The sequence below is a fragment of the Heteronotia binoei genome, chromosome 10, assembly GCF_032191835.1.
Source record: "Heteronotia binoei isolate CCM8104 ecotype False Entrance Well chromosome 10, APGP_CSIRO_Hbin_v1, whole genome shotgun sequence".
Taxonomy (NCBI): domain Eukaryota; kingdom Metazoa; phylum Chordata; class Lepidosauria; order Squamata; family Gekkonidae; genus Heteronotia; species Heteronotia binoei.
In genome coordinates, this window is record NC_083232.1 from 84,389,489 (window position 1) to 84,409,458 (window position 19,970).

General features: G+C 44.4%; 1 protein-coding gene across 9 annotated transcripts in view; it reads left to right on the top strand.

Moving 5' to 3' along the window:
- The window catches only part of HECW1 (HECT, C2 and WW domain containing E3 ubiquitin protein ligase 1), a 321,722-nt gene that overhangs the window by 77,671 nt on the left and 224,081 nt on the right, over window positions 1-19,970 (top strand). The window contains exon 2 of one of the 9 annotated variants that reach the window (XM_060247682.1): window positions 13,236-13,293. The exons of the other annotated variants lie outside the window; for them this stretch is intronic. Within the exon in view, the coding sequence (XP_060103665.1) occupies window positions 13,267-13,293 (27 nt within the window). The 5' untranslated portion in view covers window positions 13,236-13,266. The remainder of the gene's footprint in view (window positions 1-13,235; window positions 13,294-19,970) is intronic. 9 annotated transcript variants of the gene reach the window in all.

Genomic DNA, 19,970 nt, shown 5'->3' on the forward strand with positions numbered 1-19,970 from the left:
GGACATTCAGATCATCTTAGGAAGGGCTCCCAGTTGTCTCCAGTGTAAAAACTGAGCAAATCTCAAATGTTTCTGTTTCAGTGCCTGGTGCTTCAGAACCATTCTCTTTGCCAGCTATGCCTCTCTTAACCTTGGGACTTTTTTTGAGTAGGAATGTGCAGGAACGCAGTCCTGGCTGGTTTGACATCAGGGAGTGTGACCTAATATACAAACGAGGTCCCACTGGGCTTTTTTTTGTAGAAAAAGCCCAGTGTGAAACAATGGTGATATCACGGGGTGTGGCCTAATATGCAAATGAGTTCCTGCTGGGGTTTTTTCCCTATTAAAAAAGCCCTGCTTAATCTGGTTTGTCCAGGCCAGTGGGATTTTCCTTTGTCAGTTGCTTTGACCTTCTGGAGAAGTCCACAAACCATTTGGCCACAAATATGGTAGGTACTGGTAGTGATAGTAGTCGATATCAGGGCTTAAATTCAACAGGAGCTCGCAGGGGCACAGCTCCTGAACCTCCAGGCAGGGACTGCGTGCAGTGGGGAGTTCTTTCCCTGCTGCACATAGATCCTGGTGCATATGCAAATGAGATATGCTGCTGAGCTCCTGCACCTTTTTCCCCCTACAAAATGACCCCTGGTCAATATTAACATTAAACTGTGAAGATCACTTATGTAGCCCCAAAATGCAGCTAACAAAATCTATAGAGAACAGCAGAACAGGGTAAAATTTTATTTAAAACAACATTAGAAGGGACAAAAACTAGACCACTGGTTCTCTCAGAAATTTTTAACAAACGCAATAGTTTGATGCATTTTACTGGATGTCAGCAGATAAGTGCACCTCTCCTTCATGCAAAGAAAAGTTACAGTGTACTATATTTCCGCAGATGCATATGGTTGCCAGCCTCCAGGTGGGGCTTCGAGATCTCCCAGGTTTACAGCCTGTTTCTAGACTTAAGAGATCAGTTCTCCTGGAGAAAATGGTAGCCCCGGAGGACAGACTGTGTGGCCCCCTGCTGTAGTCCCTCTCCTCCCCAAACTTCACCCTTCCGGGCACCACCCTTAAATCTACAGGAATTTTCCAATGTGGAGTCCTCAACTCTACAAAATTCAAGCCTAGACCTCTGCACAGGTATGCCATCAAAAATGGGGAGCGTTAGATCCAGTAATAAAAGTTAAAACTTACAGTTACGTCCAAGAATAATATTTTTTGTGCATACAGCATTTTTTCTGAGGGGCAGGGGTCACCTTTCATTCTGGGTTATCTTCCTTTTTGGGTAAATATGGTATTTGCAGGTAAGTTCTTTGTCCTGTTGGCTTCTCAGCAGTGATGTTACAGAGGTCTGGAGATCAGATCTTTAGCCTGAGCCCTTGTAAGCTCTTGGAGGATTGGCTACATCAGGGGTGTGTGGCCTAATATGCAAAGGAGCTTCTGCTAGAATTCCACCCCTGGGACAAACCATTCACATGACCTTAAGTATTGTCAGAGACCGGTACAGTTCTCTGCTCTGCTCTCCTCTCCTGGATCATTAAGGACCAAAAATACTTAAAATACCACTTAAGGATTTGAACCCTGCCCACTGGCTGCATCACACTGGTGCAGCCTGATTGGCTGCTGGGGTTCCTTGCTGGCTCAGCAGAGAGCTGCCAGCTGCAGTTGAGCCAGTGCTGGTTCTGGGGTTGAGTCCAGGAACTGGCATGGTGCCCTCCGTTGCTGGCATCCCGCCAGGAGAGCTGATTCTGCCGGATTCAATGACAGCCTCGACTTTTACAGGATCAGAACAAATGGTTCCTTCTTTGCATTATGTAACTTTTTTTCAGCCTCGTCAATATTAGAAATTTTTTTTAAAAAATCTAGCATTGAATGCTTAGGGTTGGAGTGAGCGGAGTAAATTAGAGACCTAGTCCGGTTTTGTCATGTCTGCTCTTTGAATTTTCCTTGCCAGACTAGGTGGTGTTTTATTGTGAGAAAAGGTGCAGCCTTGTGCGCTAGAAATTTTTTTCATTCGCTTATTGCTGTGTCCTAGATTTCAGGAGGGGATGGCTCTGTGCTGAACAGAGAAAAAAGAATTAGTGCCAGTTGGCAGGCTTTTTTGATAGACTCAGCTGTCAGGTCAAAGACTTACAAACTGAGCTGCCCTATCAGGCAGACAGAGTGCTGGCTGGAAAATGGTTCTGTCGCACTGGAAGAGCAGCCTCTGGAAATCGACGTTGGTCTATAAATTTTCCAATATACATGCAGAAGAGTCCACATTACAGGCTAGCTATTGCTACGAGAGACCCTTCCTAAGCAGATGAGACCAATCGTTATTAATATCATCAGTTCCTACTTCTCATTTGGTGGCCAAAGTATTTGAGCTTCAGCATCTGACCTTCCAGAGAACAGTCAGGGTTGATTTCCCTTAGAACTGACTGATTTGATCTTCTTGCAGTCCAAGGGACTCTCACGAGCCTTCTCCAGCACCACAACTCGAAAGCGTCTATTCTCCTGCACTCGGCCTTCCTTATGGTCCAGCTCTCACAGCCATACATTACTACTGGGAATACCATCGCTTTGACTATACAGACTTTTGTTGGCAGGGTGATGTCTCTACATTTTATTATACTGCCTAGGTTTGCCATAGCTGTCCTCCCAAAGAGCAAATGTCCTTTAATTTCATGGCTACAGTCACCATCTATACCTTGTGGCTAATAGCCACTGATGGACCTCTGTTCCATATGTTTATCCAGTCCCCTCTTGAAGATGTATGTGCTTGCAGCCACCACCACATTCTGTGACAATGAATTCCAAGTGTTAGTTTTTGGGTGAAGAAGTACTTCCTTTTATCTGTTCTAAGCCTACTGCTCATTAATTTCATAGAATGCCCACGAGTTCTCGTACTGTGAGAAAGGGAAAAAAGTACTTCCCCCCTCTACCTTCTCTATCCCGTGCATAATTTTGTAATGTACTAGGGCCCAGAAGCACTGCACACGTTTGTTATTTAAGGCCAATTGTCACTTCACCTTTTGACACTGAGGGCCCCCATCTAGATAGGTATTCAAGCCCATTTGGAACATTGTATACCGCTCTGGTTGCTGCACTTTAAAAAAATATGTCATAAGGCTGAAGGCAAGCAGCAAACCAATCTTATAATGTCTTTCTCTTTCCTAGGTGGACAAGGATGTTATTAAATGTTTGGTGTATGGGTAGCAGTGCATTTGTGTTCAAGGATTTCTGTTGATCAAACTTTACAGAGTGACAAAGAGATGGTGCATACAAACATACTTACTCTATGTTGTTTGTAGCCCACCCTTCTTACTGACACTCAGGGTGGACTATACAGTGTGAATCAATGCACTCAACAGGATGATATGTCTAATAAGCAGCCCCCTGATGTAGCCAATCCTCCAAGAGCATACAGGGCTCTTATTACGAAGCCTACTTTAAGTTCTTGGAGGATTGGCTGCATCAGGGGGCTGTGGCCTAATATGCAAAGGAGTTCTTGCTATAGTAGAAGCCCTGCTAATAAGCAATATGATAGGACCAGGAACTGCAGCAATTTGAAATAGGGCTGTCCTCTGAATGAAACACAAGAATTTAATTGTCACATATTAAACAATGCAGAACATACTAGTATGTCAGCAGCAATACAGGCCCACAGCCTAATGGATCAGTCTAGGAAAAAGATTATTTCTTTTCTAAAAATGCCCTCCTCCCTAGTTGGCCAAGAGACAGTTGCAATTGGGAGCTGAGTTGGCTCCTCAATGTGGAATAGGCTGATCTGATGGATGTGTTTTGCTCAGCTTTTGTTGCAGAACTGACAAAAAACAGCATGTTCGGCATGTGGAGTGCAGCTTTCAGATTAAATTGGCTGCAAGCTAACCTGTGGCATATGACAGTGACTGAAGCCAGCATCACATTTGGCTGCCCGCGGTCTACTCTTCCATATGATCCAGGTCCCTGTTAATTCTCTCTCCCCTAATGAGTGGGATTCAGTTCTTTAAATCAACAGAAATTGTGTTGGCTTCTGCACCATTATTGAAGTGGTTTCAGGAGGGTGGTATTGTTAGTAATGCTAACTTCCACTTCGCCCCTTTTTGGGGTGGTGGGGGTAGGCTAGCCTGCTTCAGGTTGGGAAGCTAGGAGATCGGGAGGAGGGAGTCTAGGCAGGACAGGGACCTCAGTAGGGTACAATGCCATAGAGTCCATTCTCTAAGCATCCATTTTTCCCAGAGAAACTGATTTCTGTAGTCTGGAGATAAGCTATAATTCCAGGGGATTCTCAAGTGCCACCTGGAGGCTAGCATGGAGGGTGGGGTTTGAGGAGGACAGGGATCTCAGTGGGGTATAACGCCATAAATTCACCCTCCAAAACATCCCTTTTTTTCCAGGGGAAGTGATATCTGTAGCCTGGAGATGAACCGTAATTTTTTTTTGGGGGGGGGGGGGGGCGGAATCCTCAGGTCTCACCTGGAGGCTAGAAGCCCTGGGAAATGGTCTGCAGTGGAAAAGTGAGATTTGAGTCTGGTAGTGCCTTAAAGTCTGACAAGATTTTGCAGTGTATAAGATGGGGTAGCCAAACTGTGACTCTTTCACACATGTTGTGTGGCTCTCAAAGCCCCTGCCACCCCATCAGCTGGCTTGGAGAAGGCATTTGTCTCTTTAAATAATTTCTCTAAATAAATCCAGCTGGTGGCTTGGAGAAAGCAGTTAAAGTTGCTTTCTTGCTACCTCTCTCCCTCATCTTCCTTCCATCTGGCTCTCAAACATCTCATGTCTTGCGGCTCTCAAACATCTGACATTTATTCTATGTGGCTCTTATGTTAAGCAAGTTTGGCCAGCCCTTTGTCATCTGCCAAAGGAGAGCTTTGTCTCTTGAAAGTTTCTGCTCTGTGAAATCTTGTTGGTTTTTAAGATGCTACTGGACATGAGCCTTGCTACCCCTTCCATTATCTGGGTATTCCCTGGAAAGGGTAAAGGTGACTACTGGGCTGAAAGGTGACACTTGAGGCTGTTGGAGTTATACCGCTTCCAGAAATAATTCCTGGCATCTATTTTGTCAAAACAGGTTCTGGCTAACAAACAGCTACAAAAATCATGTTACTTTTTAAGATGCCACATTTTGCTTTTTCAGCAACTATCAGCATCTTTTGTCTGTTTTGAAATATATGCTTAAAAACAGCTGCGGGATCAAGAGATCCTTAAGGAAACAGTCATGTTTGATTACTAAGTTGTCCTGATGTGTAACTACTAAACACCTGGTTGCGGTTGATTTAATTGTTTGGTCCTGTAAGGGATCAGCCATGTCAAGGCTCTGGGCACAACACTGGGACTTGATGTCTTGTCTGGTACAAGGATTGCTAGATAAAAACACGGCTGCTCAATTGAGACAATTTGTAACTCTTCAATAGGAAACACAGTTTTTCAAAGTCTGGCAGTTGCATGCAAGGCCAGAGGCAAATTTAACGGAGCAGAAGCTGATTCATAAGTTAAGCTTGGCATTTTTTCCAATAATTAGAACCCTTGAATTGCAACAAGGATTTAAAGAAGAGATGGTTTTTATGCCCTTCTTTTCTCTACCGTAAGAAGTCTCAAAGAGACTCACAATCGCCTTCCCTTCCTTTTCTCACAACAAGCACCTTATGAGATAGGTGGGGGCTGAGAGAGTTCAGAGAGAACTGTGACTGGCCCAAGGTCACCCAGCAAACTTTGTCTGAAGGAGTGAGGAATCAAACCCTGTTCTTCAGGTCAGAGTCCACTGCTGTTAACCACCTCAGCACGCTGGCTTTGTAGATATAAAGATATTTGTTAATGTATTTCTGGAGTTGTATGAACAGGGGTGATATGCATATTTAATATGTGTACAGCTCTGGTAGGTGTGAACTGGCCACTCGGTTTTTGGGTATGTATTGATGATTACAGAGGCTATATATACATAACAGAGGCCTGCCTTCCCTCTGTTCACACAAAATGGGTAGCATATGCTCCTGGTATGCATAGCAAGTGGATGGGGAGGAAGTGGGGGGGGGAGTGATGAGTAGAAATAGGCTTTTTAACCCTTTCCTATCCTGCTGTCTTTCCTGCCTGAAAGACATTGCCTCTGAATAGCTTCTACCCACATTGGGAACAATTCTCCATAAAAGCGACCGGTAATGTTGAAGTGGGTGTGCTTTTACAGAAATCAGCAGGCAGAGAGAATGCACACACACACCGGTGCTATTCAGAGAAAGAGAGGAAAAGGGGGGGAAGTCTTTTTAAAATATGGAAGCAAACACAAAGTGTAGCTAGAATTTTGGATTTGCGGGGGCAGTGCTATGTTTGCGATAGTCCCTATCCAACACTGGCAGTATAGTATACTGGCCATGCATGCCTGGTTTGGTAGTAGCTATGCTGTGAAAGTTACCCATTCTACTTGTGTTTTAAAATGAAAAATCATGAGAGATTTGTGTCTCAACAACTGTGTTTTTGGCCATAATCTTTTTTTTTTTTTTAAGAAGAAACAAATAATTCCTTAAAATGGCAAATTGTTCCTGTAGGAAGAAGGGGAGACTTGCTTGGATAGGCACTGCTATTAAAAATCCATTTGTGAGGCAGGCAGAACTCTGGATCTCTCCCTTGCTTTGCATGTACATGCTCACATGTTGATTTCCCTTTTTTTCTTCCTCCAGAAGCTGCATGACACCATATAAAAAATGAGGCCATGTAATTAATAGACACGATACATCAAGAACCAATAAGTAAAACAGTTCTCTAAATGTATTTTGTCTCATTTTGGTAAATTTGTAGTGAAATCAATCAAGGAAAATGATCTCCCAGGCTTAAGACATGCTGATCCTTCAGTTAATTCAAAGAAGAGTGAAATGTTCGCCTGATAAGGGTATCCTTTCAGTCCACCTATGTAGTAAATGGATATATTGCTGTGAAGGTGGCTGGTGCTCTGTCACCTAAACCTGTTAATCATTGTTGTGTTAACGGCTCTGTGAAAAAAGATCCATACCCTTGCGAGTCGTTGACATTCCTCTAGAAGTTCACCAAAGCACCACTTGTTAGCTGTTTTGACAGCTGCCAACAAAAATAACAAAGAGCCAGGAGAAATTCAGGAGTCCTCTGCAGCAGGGGAAGGCTGACTTCCATTTTATATAGTCTGCCTTTTCTGTCTTTCATTAGAATCCCTGTGGTTTGCTAATGCGTATTACACTTTCAGATTAAAGATCATATATGGATCTCTTGACAGTTAGAGCACATCCGATTGGTTTTAACTGACCTGAATCAAGCACTCCTGTTTATACAAAGAGCATTCTTGGATGAGATCAAGATGTACTTAAATCAGAGCCCTCCCATTCTTTCCAAGATTCCCAGCAGGCACTAAGTGTATTCACAGTGAGTCATGATTCACCCCAATGGACCACCACAGTGTATTTCTGTCTACTTCTGCTGTAATGGCTCAACAGGATCACTATTGGGTCTTCAGGGACTTGATAGCTTACTAGACTTTCAAAATTTCTCCGGATATCTTCTAGGTTTACATTCTGAACACTTTTCTGGCAGCAACATAGTTGGGTGCACCCTTTGAAGGTGGCTGCGGAGAACAGAGGTCGAAAAGTGTTGAGGATTTGCACACCTCCGGGTATGGGTGTGGCATACCTGGCATGCTGCCACACATGGGTCACTGGGGAGGGTGCGGGAATGTTTCCAAAGTGTTGGCTGGAAATGGGTTTGGAAAGGTGGGAGGCACAGCTGCTTTCTGATGCTAGACTGGGGGGGACCATGGAGAGGTATACTCGAGGTGGGAGCAGCAACAGGGAGTTGGGATGTGGAAGGGGAGGATGCTTCCCCCCACCCTGTGATTCACTGCTGTCACTGTCCTTCTCTCCAATGAATGTTAGCAACGGCTGGTCTCTGAGTAGTGCTCTTTTGTCTCTGGGGAGAACCCCAGGAACAAGGGAAGGAGGCTTCTAGACCCCTGGTGATACCCTGTTAGGGCCAGGCTTTGGTGCCCAGGGATGGGGGCCTTTAATACACACTGAGCATCCTTTGCACTCGCTTTCACCCTCATGACACACAGAGGTGGTCATAGTCAGGAGGGGCGGGAGGGTATAAATGTGGGTCCTCAGCTGAGGCATCCAGTAGCTAAGTTCCTCTGCTCAACATGAGCAGAGAGATGGGATGGTTCAGTGCCCTGAGTCCACCGAACATGCAGACTTCACCAGGGGAGAGCTAGTCACAAGCAGTTATAAGTGAATGTGCTCTGTTTTTAACAAGTTCCCTGCCTTTATGTCTTAACTGCCAACACCCAACAGAGGAAAGGGTGTGGAACTGAGGGTATATGTATATAGCATTCTGATCCCTTAGAGCAGAATGGGAACTCTGTTATTGGCAGCCGGCAGTGCCTGTTAAGCTTTGGAGGGCCCCATTGGTGTTTCCAAGGCTGGAGAATTCCACCGCCCCCCATCCCCGCCTTGAAGTTTGGTAAACATTTTGATTGAGTGGAAACTGAATGCATGCACAAAGTGCCAAGAACCGCTTGCAAGTTTGTGGAAAGTTTATGCCGGTTGACCTGCCACGAACTTCAGATTGTGAACCACGAACCAGCCAAAATTAATCAGGAACTTCAGTTTGTGAGCCCATTCATGCCATCCCTACTGGTGTACAACACCTAGATCAAAGGTGAAGACCTTCCAAAGGTGATGGTTTTCCAGATAGCCACAGTCTTTAAAAACACAAAAAATATTCATTTACATTGTGGGTTTTAAAAAAATTAATCTGTTATTGTTTTGCTTATGACTTCTAATGAGCTGCTTATGTTAGCATATCATTGTGTATAGCTTCCATTGTATTCATTAATAAGTTGTCTGTATTTTTTTTTAAATGATTGATTTCTGTATGTGTTCCAGTACTCATGGGGTATAAAAAATCCTCAAGGCTCTGTCCCAGATTTTACAGCATCTTAATCAGTTGATTAAAAACACAGAGTTGGAAGAGGGAACAAGAGTGCAAGAGTCTACTCCAACCCCTCCCCCCCTCAAAATCAGCTGGGACTGTCTGCCGGCAGCTCTGCAAATATACCAAGCCACAGGGTGCTACAGGAAGAGAGCAGGATGGCTGCAGCTGATGCTTGGTGGAGCTCTAGGTTTCTCCAAGGCAGATGGTTCTGCTTCAGATTTTGTCATCTTTAAAAGAGCATATGATACACTTCTTGTACGATAGCCGCAATGTGTATGAGGAAAAGATTTATATGTTGCCGTTTGCTAGAACCTTTGAAAAATGAGGTAATAGTCTCTTGGGAGATCCCTGCCTGCGGCATCTGGATCATTCTTTCTCACCAGCGCAATGCTTCTCTTTTCCCGAAAGGTGTAAACAGAACTTTTTTTGTAGCAGGAACCCCTTAACGTATTAGGTTACACCCCCTTAATGTAGCCAATCCTCCAGGAGCTTACAGTAGGCCCTGAACTAAGATCCCCATAAGCTCTTGGAGGATTGGCTACATCAGGGGTGTGTGGCCTAATATGCAAAGGAGTTCCTGCTACAAAAAGAGTCCTGGGTGTAAATGACAACCATTCACTTATCTAGGAGAAAATATTATTGGATTTGGGAACACCATTGGGATGTTCTGCACCCTTGGTGACCTGAGTCACTGACAGACAAGACTGAGTCTATGTGAGCAGACCTCTGTCCATCTGCATCAGTCTGTCTGTCTATCATCTATCTGGCTGGTGATATAGATGATTAGTTATAAATAGATGAAAATCTGTCTGTCCGTCACTGTTATTCTGAAGTAATTCTCTTCTGAGCCTCATGGTACAATTTGATATCTACGCTTAGCAGTTTGTTCCTGGAGGTCTGCTGGGATATCAGCTGGTCTTTAGATCACAGTGGTTAATTCCCCTGGAGAAAATTGCAGCTTTAAAGACTGGACTCTGGTATCATATCACTGCTAAGCTCTCTCCCTCGCCCAAACTCTGCCCTGCGCAGTCGCTATTCCCAAATCTCCAGGAATTTCCTTCCCTGGAGTTGGCTACCTCCCAATTCAAGAGCTTCATCCCATTTATTACATCTTTTGAAAGCAATCAGAGCTAAAAATTAAATGGATACTTGATCCTCCTCCCCTCCCACCACTGTCCATTTCCCCATGCTAGGTCTATCCTATCTCTTTCTCTTTTTTGCCAGGGGTGGGTGGGAGGTGGATGGGTTGTGTGTGTATGTGCTTGTATGGTGACCTCTGGTTACCTCTACTGGGGACTCAATGTTTTTCAGAGAGGTATAGCTTGATAGTCTTGATAGACCTTCCTTTGCGTCCTGGCTGTGATATTCCTATGGAGGTCTCCCTTCCAAGTACCTGCTTAGCTTCCAAGATCTGCCAAGATCAGATTTGCCTGGGCTGTTCAGGTACAGGGCCTCCTCCTGTTTCTTGAGCATCAATCCCCTGATTTTGTGAAGTGGGAAAAGGCCTCTCTCCCTCTTGCAATTCCAGTTTTCCTTGGCCGTCATTTCCTGCTAAGGATGTTGTGTAGTTTCCTTGGATCCTTAATGGCAGCCAATAAAACTACAATTCCCACCACCTGAGACAGGAAGTTATGGCTAAGGGAAACTGGAATTATTATTATAATTATGACTAGTAATCCCTTGTTCCCAGTAACTCTGTCCTTCCAACTACAAAGATCTGACTTGGAATTGACGAGGGTGGGGAAAGTGCCTGAGTGTGTGTGTGGTTGGGTGATGAGTACCCCCATCATAGTCCCTTCTGTGAGCTTCTTCAAGTACTCTCGCAATGCCTTTTTGAGAGCACTCAACAGGGATGGTCACAAAAAGTGGTTTGTTTTGAGGTTGAATGAGGCTCTGTGTGTGCGTGGGGTGTGGGTGCGTGCATTTACCCATCACTGCACACTCTTAACTTCTTGCTCTCACTTATCCAGTTGCTGTGGGACATTTGGAAATAATTTCTATATGATTCCAGGTGTGTTAATAACATTGCTCTTTTAACTCAAGGCATGGGCGGCAATTTTTGCCTCTGATCTTGTTGTCTCGATCTGGAACTTGTATATAGACTTGGTACTGTGCTGTGCAAGAGAAGTACAAAGGGCCCAGCAGTGCAGAAAAGCCTTTGGACTGTTGCATTGTTTTGGTATCATGCCCAGAGCAGGATGGTCCAGGCTAGCCAGATATCTAGAATTTCCAGCACTAGACTGGGAAATCCCTGGAAATTTCAGGAGTGGAACCTGCAGCAGGTGGGGTTTGAGGAGAGGGGGAACCTCAGGGGAGCAGAATATCGTAGAGTCCACTCTCCAAAGCAGCCATTTTCTCCGGGGGAACTGGTGTCTGTGGTTTGGGTAACAATTATAATTCCAAGACATGTCCATGCCCCGCCTGGAAGTTGGCAGCCTTATAAATATAAGATCTTGGGAGCTAAGTAGGGTCAGTCCTGGTAAGTACTTAGAACACTACCAAGGAAGTTCAGGGCTGCTATGCAGAGGCAGGCAATGACAAAACCATCTGTTTGTTTCTTGCCTTGAAAACCCCACGGAGCTATCAGATGTTGGCTCTGACGTATAGGCCCTTTCCATCACCTTGGGGTTGTAGTCGGGGTGGAATTCTAGCAGGAGCTCCTTTGCATATTCGGCTACACTCTCCTGATGTAGCCAATCCTCCAAGAGCTTACACGGCTTTTTTGTAAGCTCTTGGAGGATTGGCTATATTGGGGGGAGTGGCCTAATATGCAAAGGAGTTCCTGCTAGAATTCCACCCCTGGTTGTAATGTACCATTTCCATTGGGGTCATAGTGTACCATTGCTGTCTTCAGAATTTCCATACTTCTCTTAGACCAGCTTTCATTTTTGTACTTTCTCCACATCCCCTTCCTTTCATGACCATTTACCTTGCTATCCTTAACACTGCTTCCCTTTGGTTTACTTTTGCTATTGCATTGTCCTTCATCATAAAACCAAAATCTGGTGGCACCTTAAAGACTAACAACCTTTATTCTGGTGTGAGTTTTTATATGTCACTTAGGATCTGAAGAAGTGAGCTCTGACTCACAGAAATTGAGGCTGAAATAAATGTTTTAGCCTTCAAGATGCCACTAGGCTCCTGTTTTATGTTTTGGAGCTCTGAATGGCATTATAGGGCAGGGATGTCAAACATGTGGCCCGGGGGCCTGATCAGGCCTGTAGAGGGTTCCTATCAGGACTGTGAACTAGCTTGCTTTCTTCTTCCTCTCTCTTGCTTCCTTCTGTGTCACAGCCTACTTTGCCAGGCTTGCTCAGTTGCACAGGAGCTACAGAGCGAAGCCTCTATTTTCTCCATTGGCTGTGGCTCCTCCCTTGGAGAGGAAGGGGAGGAGGGAGAGCTTGCTTTGCCAGGCTCTCTCAATTGCGCAGTAGAGCTACTGAGTCAAGCCTCTTTTCCTTCTATTGGCTGAGGCTCCGCTTCCTCATCCCCTGGGGAGGGAGGAAAAGAGCCATAGCTTCCTTTGCCCAGTTCCCTCGATCACACAGGTGAGATACAAAATCCCTGTGTTTCTGTGTCCTTTATAAAGTTTATATCTGGCATTACATTGTATGACACACTCAGCCCGGCCCAACAACGTCTCATTTATGTCAGATCAGGCTCTCAATAACAAACGAGTTCAACACCCCTGCTATAGGGTATAATCTTAACATTAAGTGGACTTGTGTCTTTGACTTCAGCAAGATTTAAGCAAGGTGCCCTCCCTGCACTGATAACATCACTGAGTCATATGGGGGGTGGGGTTGCCCAATTTGGTGCCCCCAGAAGGCGGTGCCTAGGCAATTGTCTAGTTTGCCTAGTGGCAGGGCCGGCCCTGCAGGCAATATATTCCAGGAGCCAATTTTGGCCGGATTAGAAGATTTGATGTAAAAAATCTGATGAGGCTTCAGGAATGGGGATTTAGACCCAAGCTGTGTTTTGATGCTGTCAACCTAACCTTTGTCAATTGCAAAATAAATGCAATTATAATAATGCCTGCGAATAACAGTAATTTAGTTACAAACTTTTCCCAGCCTGATGAAGACACTTTAACAGTATATATTCTTCCAAGTGAGTACAAAGTTTTCCTTTTGTTCTTAACAATGCAAGCTTTATTGGTTTACATTCAAGTCTGCTCTGATAACACCTTATTCAGTAGCTAAGGAATATTGTGGGGAGGGGAACTGCAATGTTTCTATTTCTTTTCCATATATTTTGTCTCTTGTGTTGATATGTCGCTTTGGGATACATACTGAGTTTAATCTCATTGAACTTTTCCCCAGGAATTGATGGTCTTACAATTGGCGAGTCATTATGCTGCTCCACCTGTGTAGTGTTAAGGTCAGTGTGTTTTTCTGATTTTAAAAAAAAACCCCATTCATGTCATTCCATTATAAATCCACAACCATTCATAATGGAATGTGCCATAGCCCCAAGCTGGTTGCTGGTGGCTCAAGCACACCCTATTCAAACCCCTGGTGCAAGCTTTCTGTTTGGAGAAATGGGGGTCACTAAAGGCAGAGGGTAGGGGGGGGTAGGGGGGGACCCCCACACCCAAATGGAGCCCTTTTCCAGTTTTTCTCTGGCCTGTTTTTGCAGATTCTTTACAGATTTTGTTAACTGGGCCTTGCCTTTGTTTTTGTTCAGTCTCAGCCCCAGTTTGCACAAGATCCGAGGATCCCAGCTGTCTGGATTTCCAGCTGTTAAGTTTATCTTATTCTAGAAGGGGAAGAGAAACTGCTGGGTGGGTCTCATGAGTGCTAGCTTTTCTCTTGATGAAGACAGGCTATGCACTGAGAAGACTGAGAGAAGGTGCTTTGTCATTCATGCAATCAGGGCCAGCCCTAGACTGTCCGGCACCCTAGGCAAGGCTAACTTCTGGTGCCCTCCCCGCACTGATAACGTCACCGAGTCATATGGGGGGTGGGGTTGCCCAGTTTGGTGCCCCCAGAAGGCGGTGCCCTAGGCAATTGTCTAGTTTGCCTAGTGGCAGGGCCGGCCCTGCAGGCAATATATTCCAGGAGTCAAACTAAGAGAGATACTGGAAGATTTGTGAATGAAATTCTAGTGCATTATTGTTGCTAAATAGCGCCTGCAGGGCCCTGATCTGGCCAGGACTGTGATATGGAAGGGTAAGTAAACCTTCTCCTCTGCTAGGGTTGCCAGTCTCCTCTTGGGGATAGGGGATCCCCATTTGGGGGAGGGAGGGGTTGAATGTTCACTGGGCGCTCCATTATACCCTATAGAGATTGGTCCCCACAGGGTATAACGGAAAATTGATCCATGGGTATCTAGGACTGTGAGGGGACTGTTTTATGAGATAGAGATACCAAATTATCAGCATAGCACCTAGTGCCTCTCCTCAAAATAGCCCCCAAGTTTTAAAAAGATTGGACTAAGAGGTCCAATTCTTTCCAATGCAGGGAAGGCATTTAAAAGGAGCGTGGTCCCTTTAAATTGGATGACCAAAACTCAATCATGCTTGTCACAACCTTGATCCTAGCTCCACCTCAAAGTCCCCATATATTTCCTGAATTGGACCTGGCAGCCTTCTCCTCGGCACTATTTTTCTGTAGTACTACAGTAGCACCTTACCTAGTAATGTGTGTATGCAATCTTCAAGGGTTTTTGTCTTTTCTTGCAACCCCAGTCTATTTCAGCAACTGATGAATTCTTTCGGAAGTAGTGTAGGCTCAGTTCTTTAACTTACAGAAGTGCCATAGCCAAACCCCTTGTGAATAGCACGTTCTGAACTTGGATCCTCCCTTGGGGGAGAATCTTGGGGGGCGGGCAGGAAACGCAGTGTAACATTCTAGTGTCATTCCAATACTATTTCCAATTAATTTAGAAAATTCTGTATTGAGAGGCAAGTAGACTAACAATTGGTGTAGTGGGAAAAATAATGTATTCAGTTTAACAATCCCTATATGTTTTGCCTATACTTCATCAGAATAGCCAGAAAGCTCCCACAGTAACTGAGCTTGTTTGAGAGAACATAAGAACGTAGGAAGAGCTCTGCTGGATCAGACCAGTGGTCCATGTGGTCCAGCATCCTGTCTCACACAGTGGCCAGCCAGTTTCTCTGGATGGCAATCAACAGGGCATAGAGGATGGGGCCTTCCCCTGGCTTTGGGATTCAGAGGTTTAGTGCCTCTGAATGTGGAAGTTCTCCTCAGTCATGATGACTAGTAGCCAGAACATCCCACACATATATCTATATACATTAAATCTGACTCACTATCCAATTTCAAATTGGTTCTAGGGACTGCCCTGAGTTTAAAATGATTCCCCGTTGTTTCATTTTATAGGAGAGCTTGGGAAAGAATTCGTTTTTGAAATTGCATCGATAAGAGTCCCTTTTAAAGATTAGTCGGTATAAATGTCCTTTTTAAGAGTGTCTGCCTGCACACGTGTTATTGTTAAATCCAGCTATGGCACTTGTTACATAAAAAGCAGCGTGGCAGCTTGGATATTGTAGTGCTCATATTCATACTAAGCCAAACACTGAGAATGCACCTGCCACTCATACCCATGTGGCATTTGTTAAAATTCACACATTTGTTAACCTAGACTGGTTTCACAGTCATCACAGTGCATAAATCAGCCATCACAAAACACATAAATGTATGAACTCTGTGGTTTGTCTTAAGCAATTGGCATGAACAGTGTAATATGAGAGTCTGGGAGATAGTAAGCATGCAGTGGGTCCCAGTTATTTTGTACAGGTTTTTTTGCAGAGCTTGGTGCTTCTAAATTATGATGTGATTGTACAAACTTGGAACATGTGGCTGTGTTTCCCCGGTGCTATTTCTGTCTCAGAAATATTCTTGTGATTTGTTGCTTATTGCATTCTCCTTGTTGCTGAATCCACAGAATGGCTTCATTTCCTAGAAAATACAGATTTCCAAGAAGTGCCTTGTGTCCCCCCCCCCCCCCACATATGAACAGATCATTATCTTTTCCTATTTCATGGTGAAATGTCTTCTGCTGTGTATGCTGTTTTTTCTTCTAGTGTGATAGCACCCCCCCCCCCCCGATTCCAATCCTTGTGAGATCTCTTGCCTTGTTGGGGAGATATTTGTGGCTTGTTGGTTGTGTGTTTGTGTATTAAACAGTGCTGTAATTGCTGAAGAAATACATATAATCACTCTACATTAATTGCATTAATTGCCCCTGCATTTTTCCTATCTTCGGCACAGGACTCATTGTTGTTGATGTGTTTGGTTTTTGGAAATAAATTAATAATCTGCATTGGTACAAGAAGAATCCTGGCTAATTTAGGCATGTTTCCTCTTTCTCCTTGTTGCTTTCCTGTTACAATGCCTCCTGCCCCCCCCCCCCGAGTTGGAAGTGGGGAATTCCTGGATATTTGGGGTTGGAGAGGGTGGTTATAGGGGAGGGGAGAAGAAGCTCAATGGGTTGTAATGCCAGAGTCCACTTTCCAAAGCAGCCATTTTTCTCCAGGGGACTAGATCTCTATAGTCTAGAGATCAGTTATAGTTCTAGGAGATTTCCAGGATCCACCTGGAGACTGACAACTGTGTAGCATCTGATCAGGCATTTGCTAGGTATAAGGGATTGCTGGGGCGGAAGTGTAGATGACTGAAGAAGGCAATGGCAAGCCACCCCATTAAAGTCTGCCGTGAAAACATTGTGATGTGACGTCACCCCAGAGCCAGAAATGACTGGTGCTTGCACAGGGGACTACCCTTACTTTTTTTTTTTACCAATGTTCAAGCAAGCTTAATGCCTTACTAGAGATGTACCAAAGCAGGGGGGCCCAACACTTCAGTTCCAAATAGCTGTACGTGCTTGTTCATCCCACTGAGGTCACGGTCTGCTGTCCAAATTGGCCGCTGCTACCCAGTCAGCAGCTCTGTGCCTCCAGCACTGCCCTGTAATGTCATCTGCTGGTCAGAATGTTGAGTCTCCTTCCTGTTCTATTCCTGTAGACGAGGTTCCTCATGGTGCCTACAAACACCTTTCCCAACACCTTGATGACTGCTGTATGGATGAGAAAGTTTGGATTTTCCTGACCCCACCCACATAGCAGCTTTTTTTGTTTGTTTACTGCAACAGCTATTTCTTCTCCTTGTCACCACAACAGCTATTTCTTCTCCTTTTCTCCCTTTTTCTTCAAATTGGCAATTGAATATAGGGTTGCCAAGTCCAATTAAAGAAAAAACTGGGGACTTTGGGGGCGGAGCCAGGAGACTTTGGGGGTGGAGCCAGGAGACACTGGGGGTGGAGCCAGGAACAAGGGTGTGACAAGCATAATTGAACTCCAAGGGAGTTCTGGCCATCACATTTAAAGGGACAGCTCACCTTTTTAAATGCCTTTCTTCCATAGGAAATAATTAAGGATAGGGGCACCATCTTTTGGGGCTCATAGAATTGGACCCTCTGGTCCAATCGTTTTGAAACTTGGGGGGTATTTTGGGGAGAGGCACTAGATGCTATACTAAAAATCTGGTGCCTCTACCTCAAAAAATAGCCCCCCCCAGAGCCCCCAATACCCACGGATCAATTCCCTATTATTCCCTATGGGAATCATTCTCCATAGGGAATAATAGAGTGCCCAGTAGACATTTCCCTCCCCCCCCACGCTTTCTAAAGGGAGGGGGGAGGGCCTCCATACCAGGTAATCCCCCTCCCTGCCCCTCCCTCTCTCACACACACACACACACAAATACTTACTTGGTCTTCTTCCGGAGAACTGTGCCTGCTGTGAAAACGAAAGCAAAGAAGGGAGGGGCCGTTCTCCGAAGCCCTTCCTGTTTCCTCCTTCCTGCCCAGCCTTAAAGGGACAGGGATTTTACAAACTGCTCAGGAGCTCTACAACAGGAGCTCTATAGGTATGTTCTCCCCCCCCCTCCACCCCCCCACCCCCACCCCCCCGCTTCTCAATTTGTGAAGACCGGGAGATTAAGCTGGGAACCCAGAAGTCTCCCGCTAAAGCGGGGGGATTGGGAACCCTAATTGAATAGTGTTTCATCGACATACTATAATAACCTCTGCACCATATTCTCTGAACTCTCAACGTTCACTTGAAATAAAGTCTCCAGCCTAAGGATGCCAATCTCCAAGTGGAACCTTGGGACTCCCCCCCCCCAGTATTATAGCTCATGTCCAGACCACAGAGATCAGTTCCCCTAGAGAAAAAGGGATGCTTTGGATGGTGGACTCTGTGGCATTGTACCCTTCTGAGGTCCCTGTCCTCCGCAGGCTCCATCCCCAAATCTCCAGGAGATTCTGAACCTGGATCTGTCAACTCTACCCACCCCATCACCCACTGGTGGCCAGGGGGACCTGACTTACCCTACTGTAGTCTTTAGTTGTACAGATGTATGGAAATAGGTACCGTATATCTCTGCAAAGAAAGGAGGTAGAGACATTTTTAATGTGAAAGTTGGCAGTGAGGAGTGACTGATACATATATTTCCATAACAATATAATTCTCTCCCTTCCTGCCCATTCATGGTGTCTTCATCAGTCTACTTCTCAACATTCCTTACCCGCTTTCTCAACATTCCTTAGCCACTTTTGACTTAACACTACAGTGTCTTCACTTCTGCTGATATACCAAACTGTTCTCGGTCGCCTATAATTTCCCATTATTGTCTGGCCTGCCCGTTAAGATCTGCCTCACAAGCCCTGCACTCCTTGGCACCCCCTTCAGAGGTCAGGCAGATGGCAGCCTGAAATAGGGTCTTTTCAGTAATGGCACCTTGCCTGTGGAATGTCCTCGCTCTTGAGCCTCGCCTGTTACCTTCGTTACTCCGTTTTAGGTACTGAGTCAAAATGTTTCTGTTTATACAGGCTTTTAACTAAGGGTTGCTCTTTTAACACTGTCATTGTAGTTTGTTTTAGCCTGAAAACTGTTGCTTGTGTTAAGCTACCTAATGATCTTTTATGCTCTGGCTGAGTTTTTAGTGTTGGATTTTAATTAACAACTCTGAGGTTTTATGTTTTCATTATGTTTTATTTCTTAAACTGCTTTGGGCAGATTCCCCGGGGATATGGCATAAATTTTTTCTGGACAGTAAAAAATAAATTCTACTTTGTTCCCCTTTTCAAAATGTTCTGCCCTTTCTGTAGCAGCTTCGATATCTCCTGATACTAATCTGCTTCCCTATTATACTTCCTACATGTCTTCTTGGCACATATCCTTCCAATTCCCATTTCTCTACGTGATTCATTCTTTAGGTTTTTTGCTGCACATCCTAATGTACCGTATCTTTTCCAAATACCCTCTTTCCACTGCAAGTCTTTAATTCTTTTCTTTTTTCTTTTTTTTTTTAGAAAGGCAGTGTGTTAAAAACTGTTAATAACTAAAGTTACGGTAGTCCTGGACACAATGAATGTTACGCCTTCCAAATTTTACCCTCATATGTCCTGTATAGTTAGTCTAGTTCTATTCAAAGTTTTTACTCCATTAACTCAGAACCCATAGAAAGTGCAGTTTGTTACTGTTTAGGAGGATCTATAGAGAACAGTGGCTTTCAGATAGATAACATCTGAACTTCCAAACGGTGAAGAAGGCTAAAGCCCATGATATTTAAAATAGTTACCAAGTAATGTTATATTTAATATTTGAAACACAATAAAAATTTTTGTTTTTAAAGGCCCAAAGGAACCACAGAATAAGCTCCTAGGATCTTAAAGAAAGAAAAACCGCCTAAGAATTAAAACACTCCTAGTTAAAAATGTTTATGTGCATTTTTAAAGATGCAGAAATACATTCGGACATAATTTCAAGATTATATCCTAATAATAATTCTATGAATTATAATTGAGCATGTTGAATTTAGTGTAGTCGATTTGTGAGTCATGTAATTAGGGGCTTTTCAGCCCATGTTATTTCATCCCTTGTATTCCTGTTGTGTTGTGTCCCCCCCCCCTTTCTGCATGTTTTTTCCCTCCCGCTAGTGGATGCTTGGATGTTTTATCGGTGTATCACCAGCTTATTCCCAAGCACTTCTAATTGCAGGGAAATATGCTAGGGATACAGCTATGAA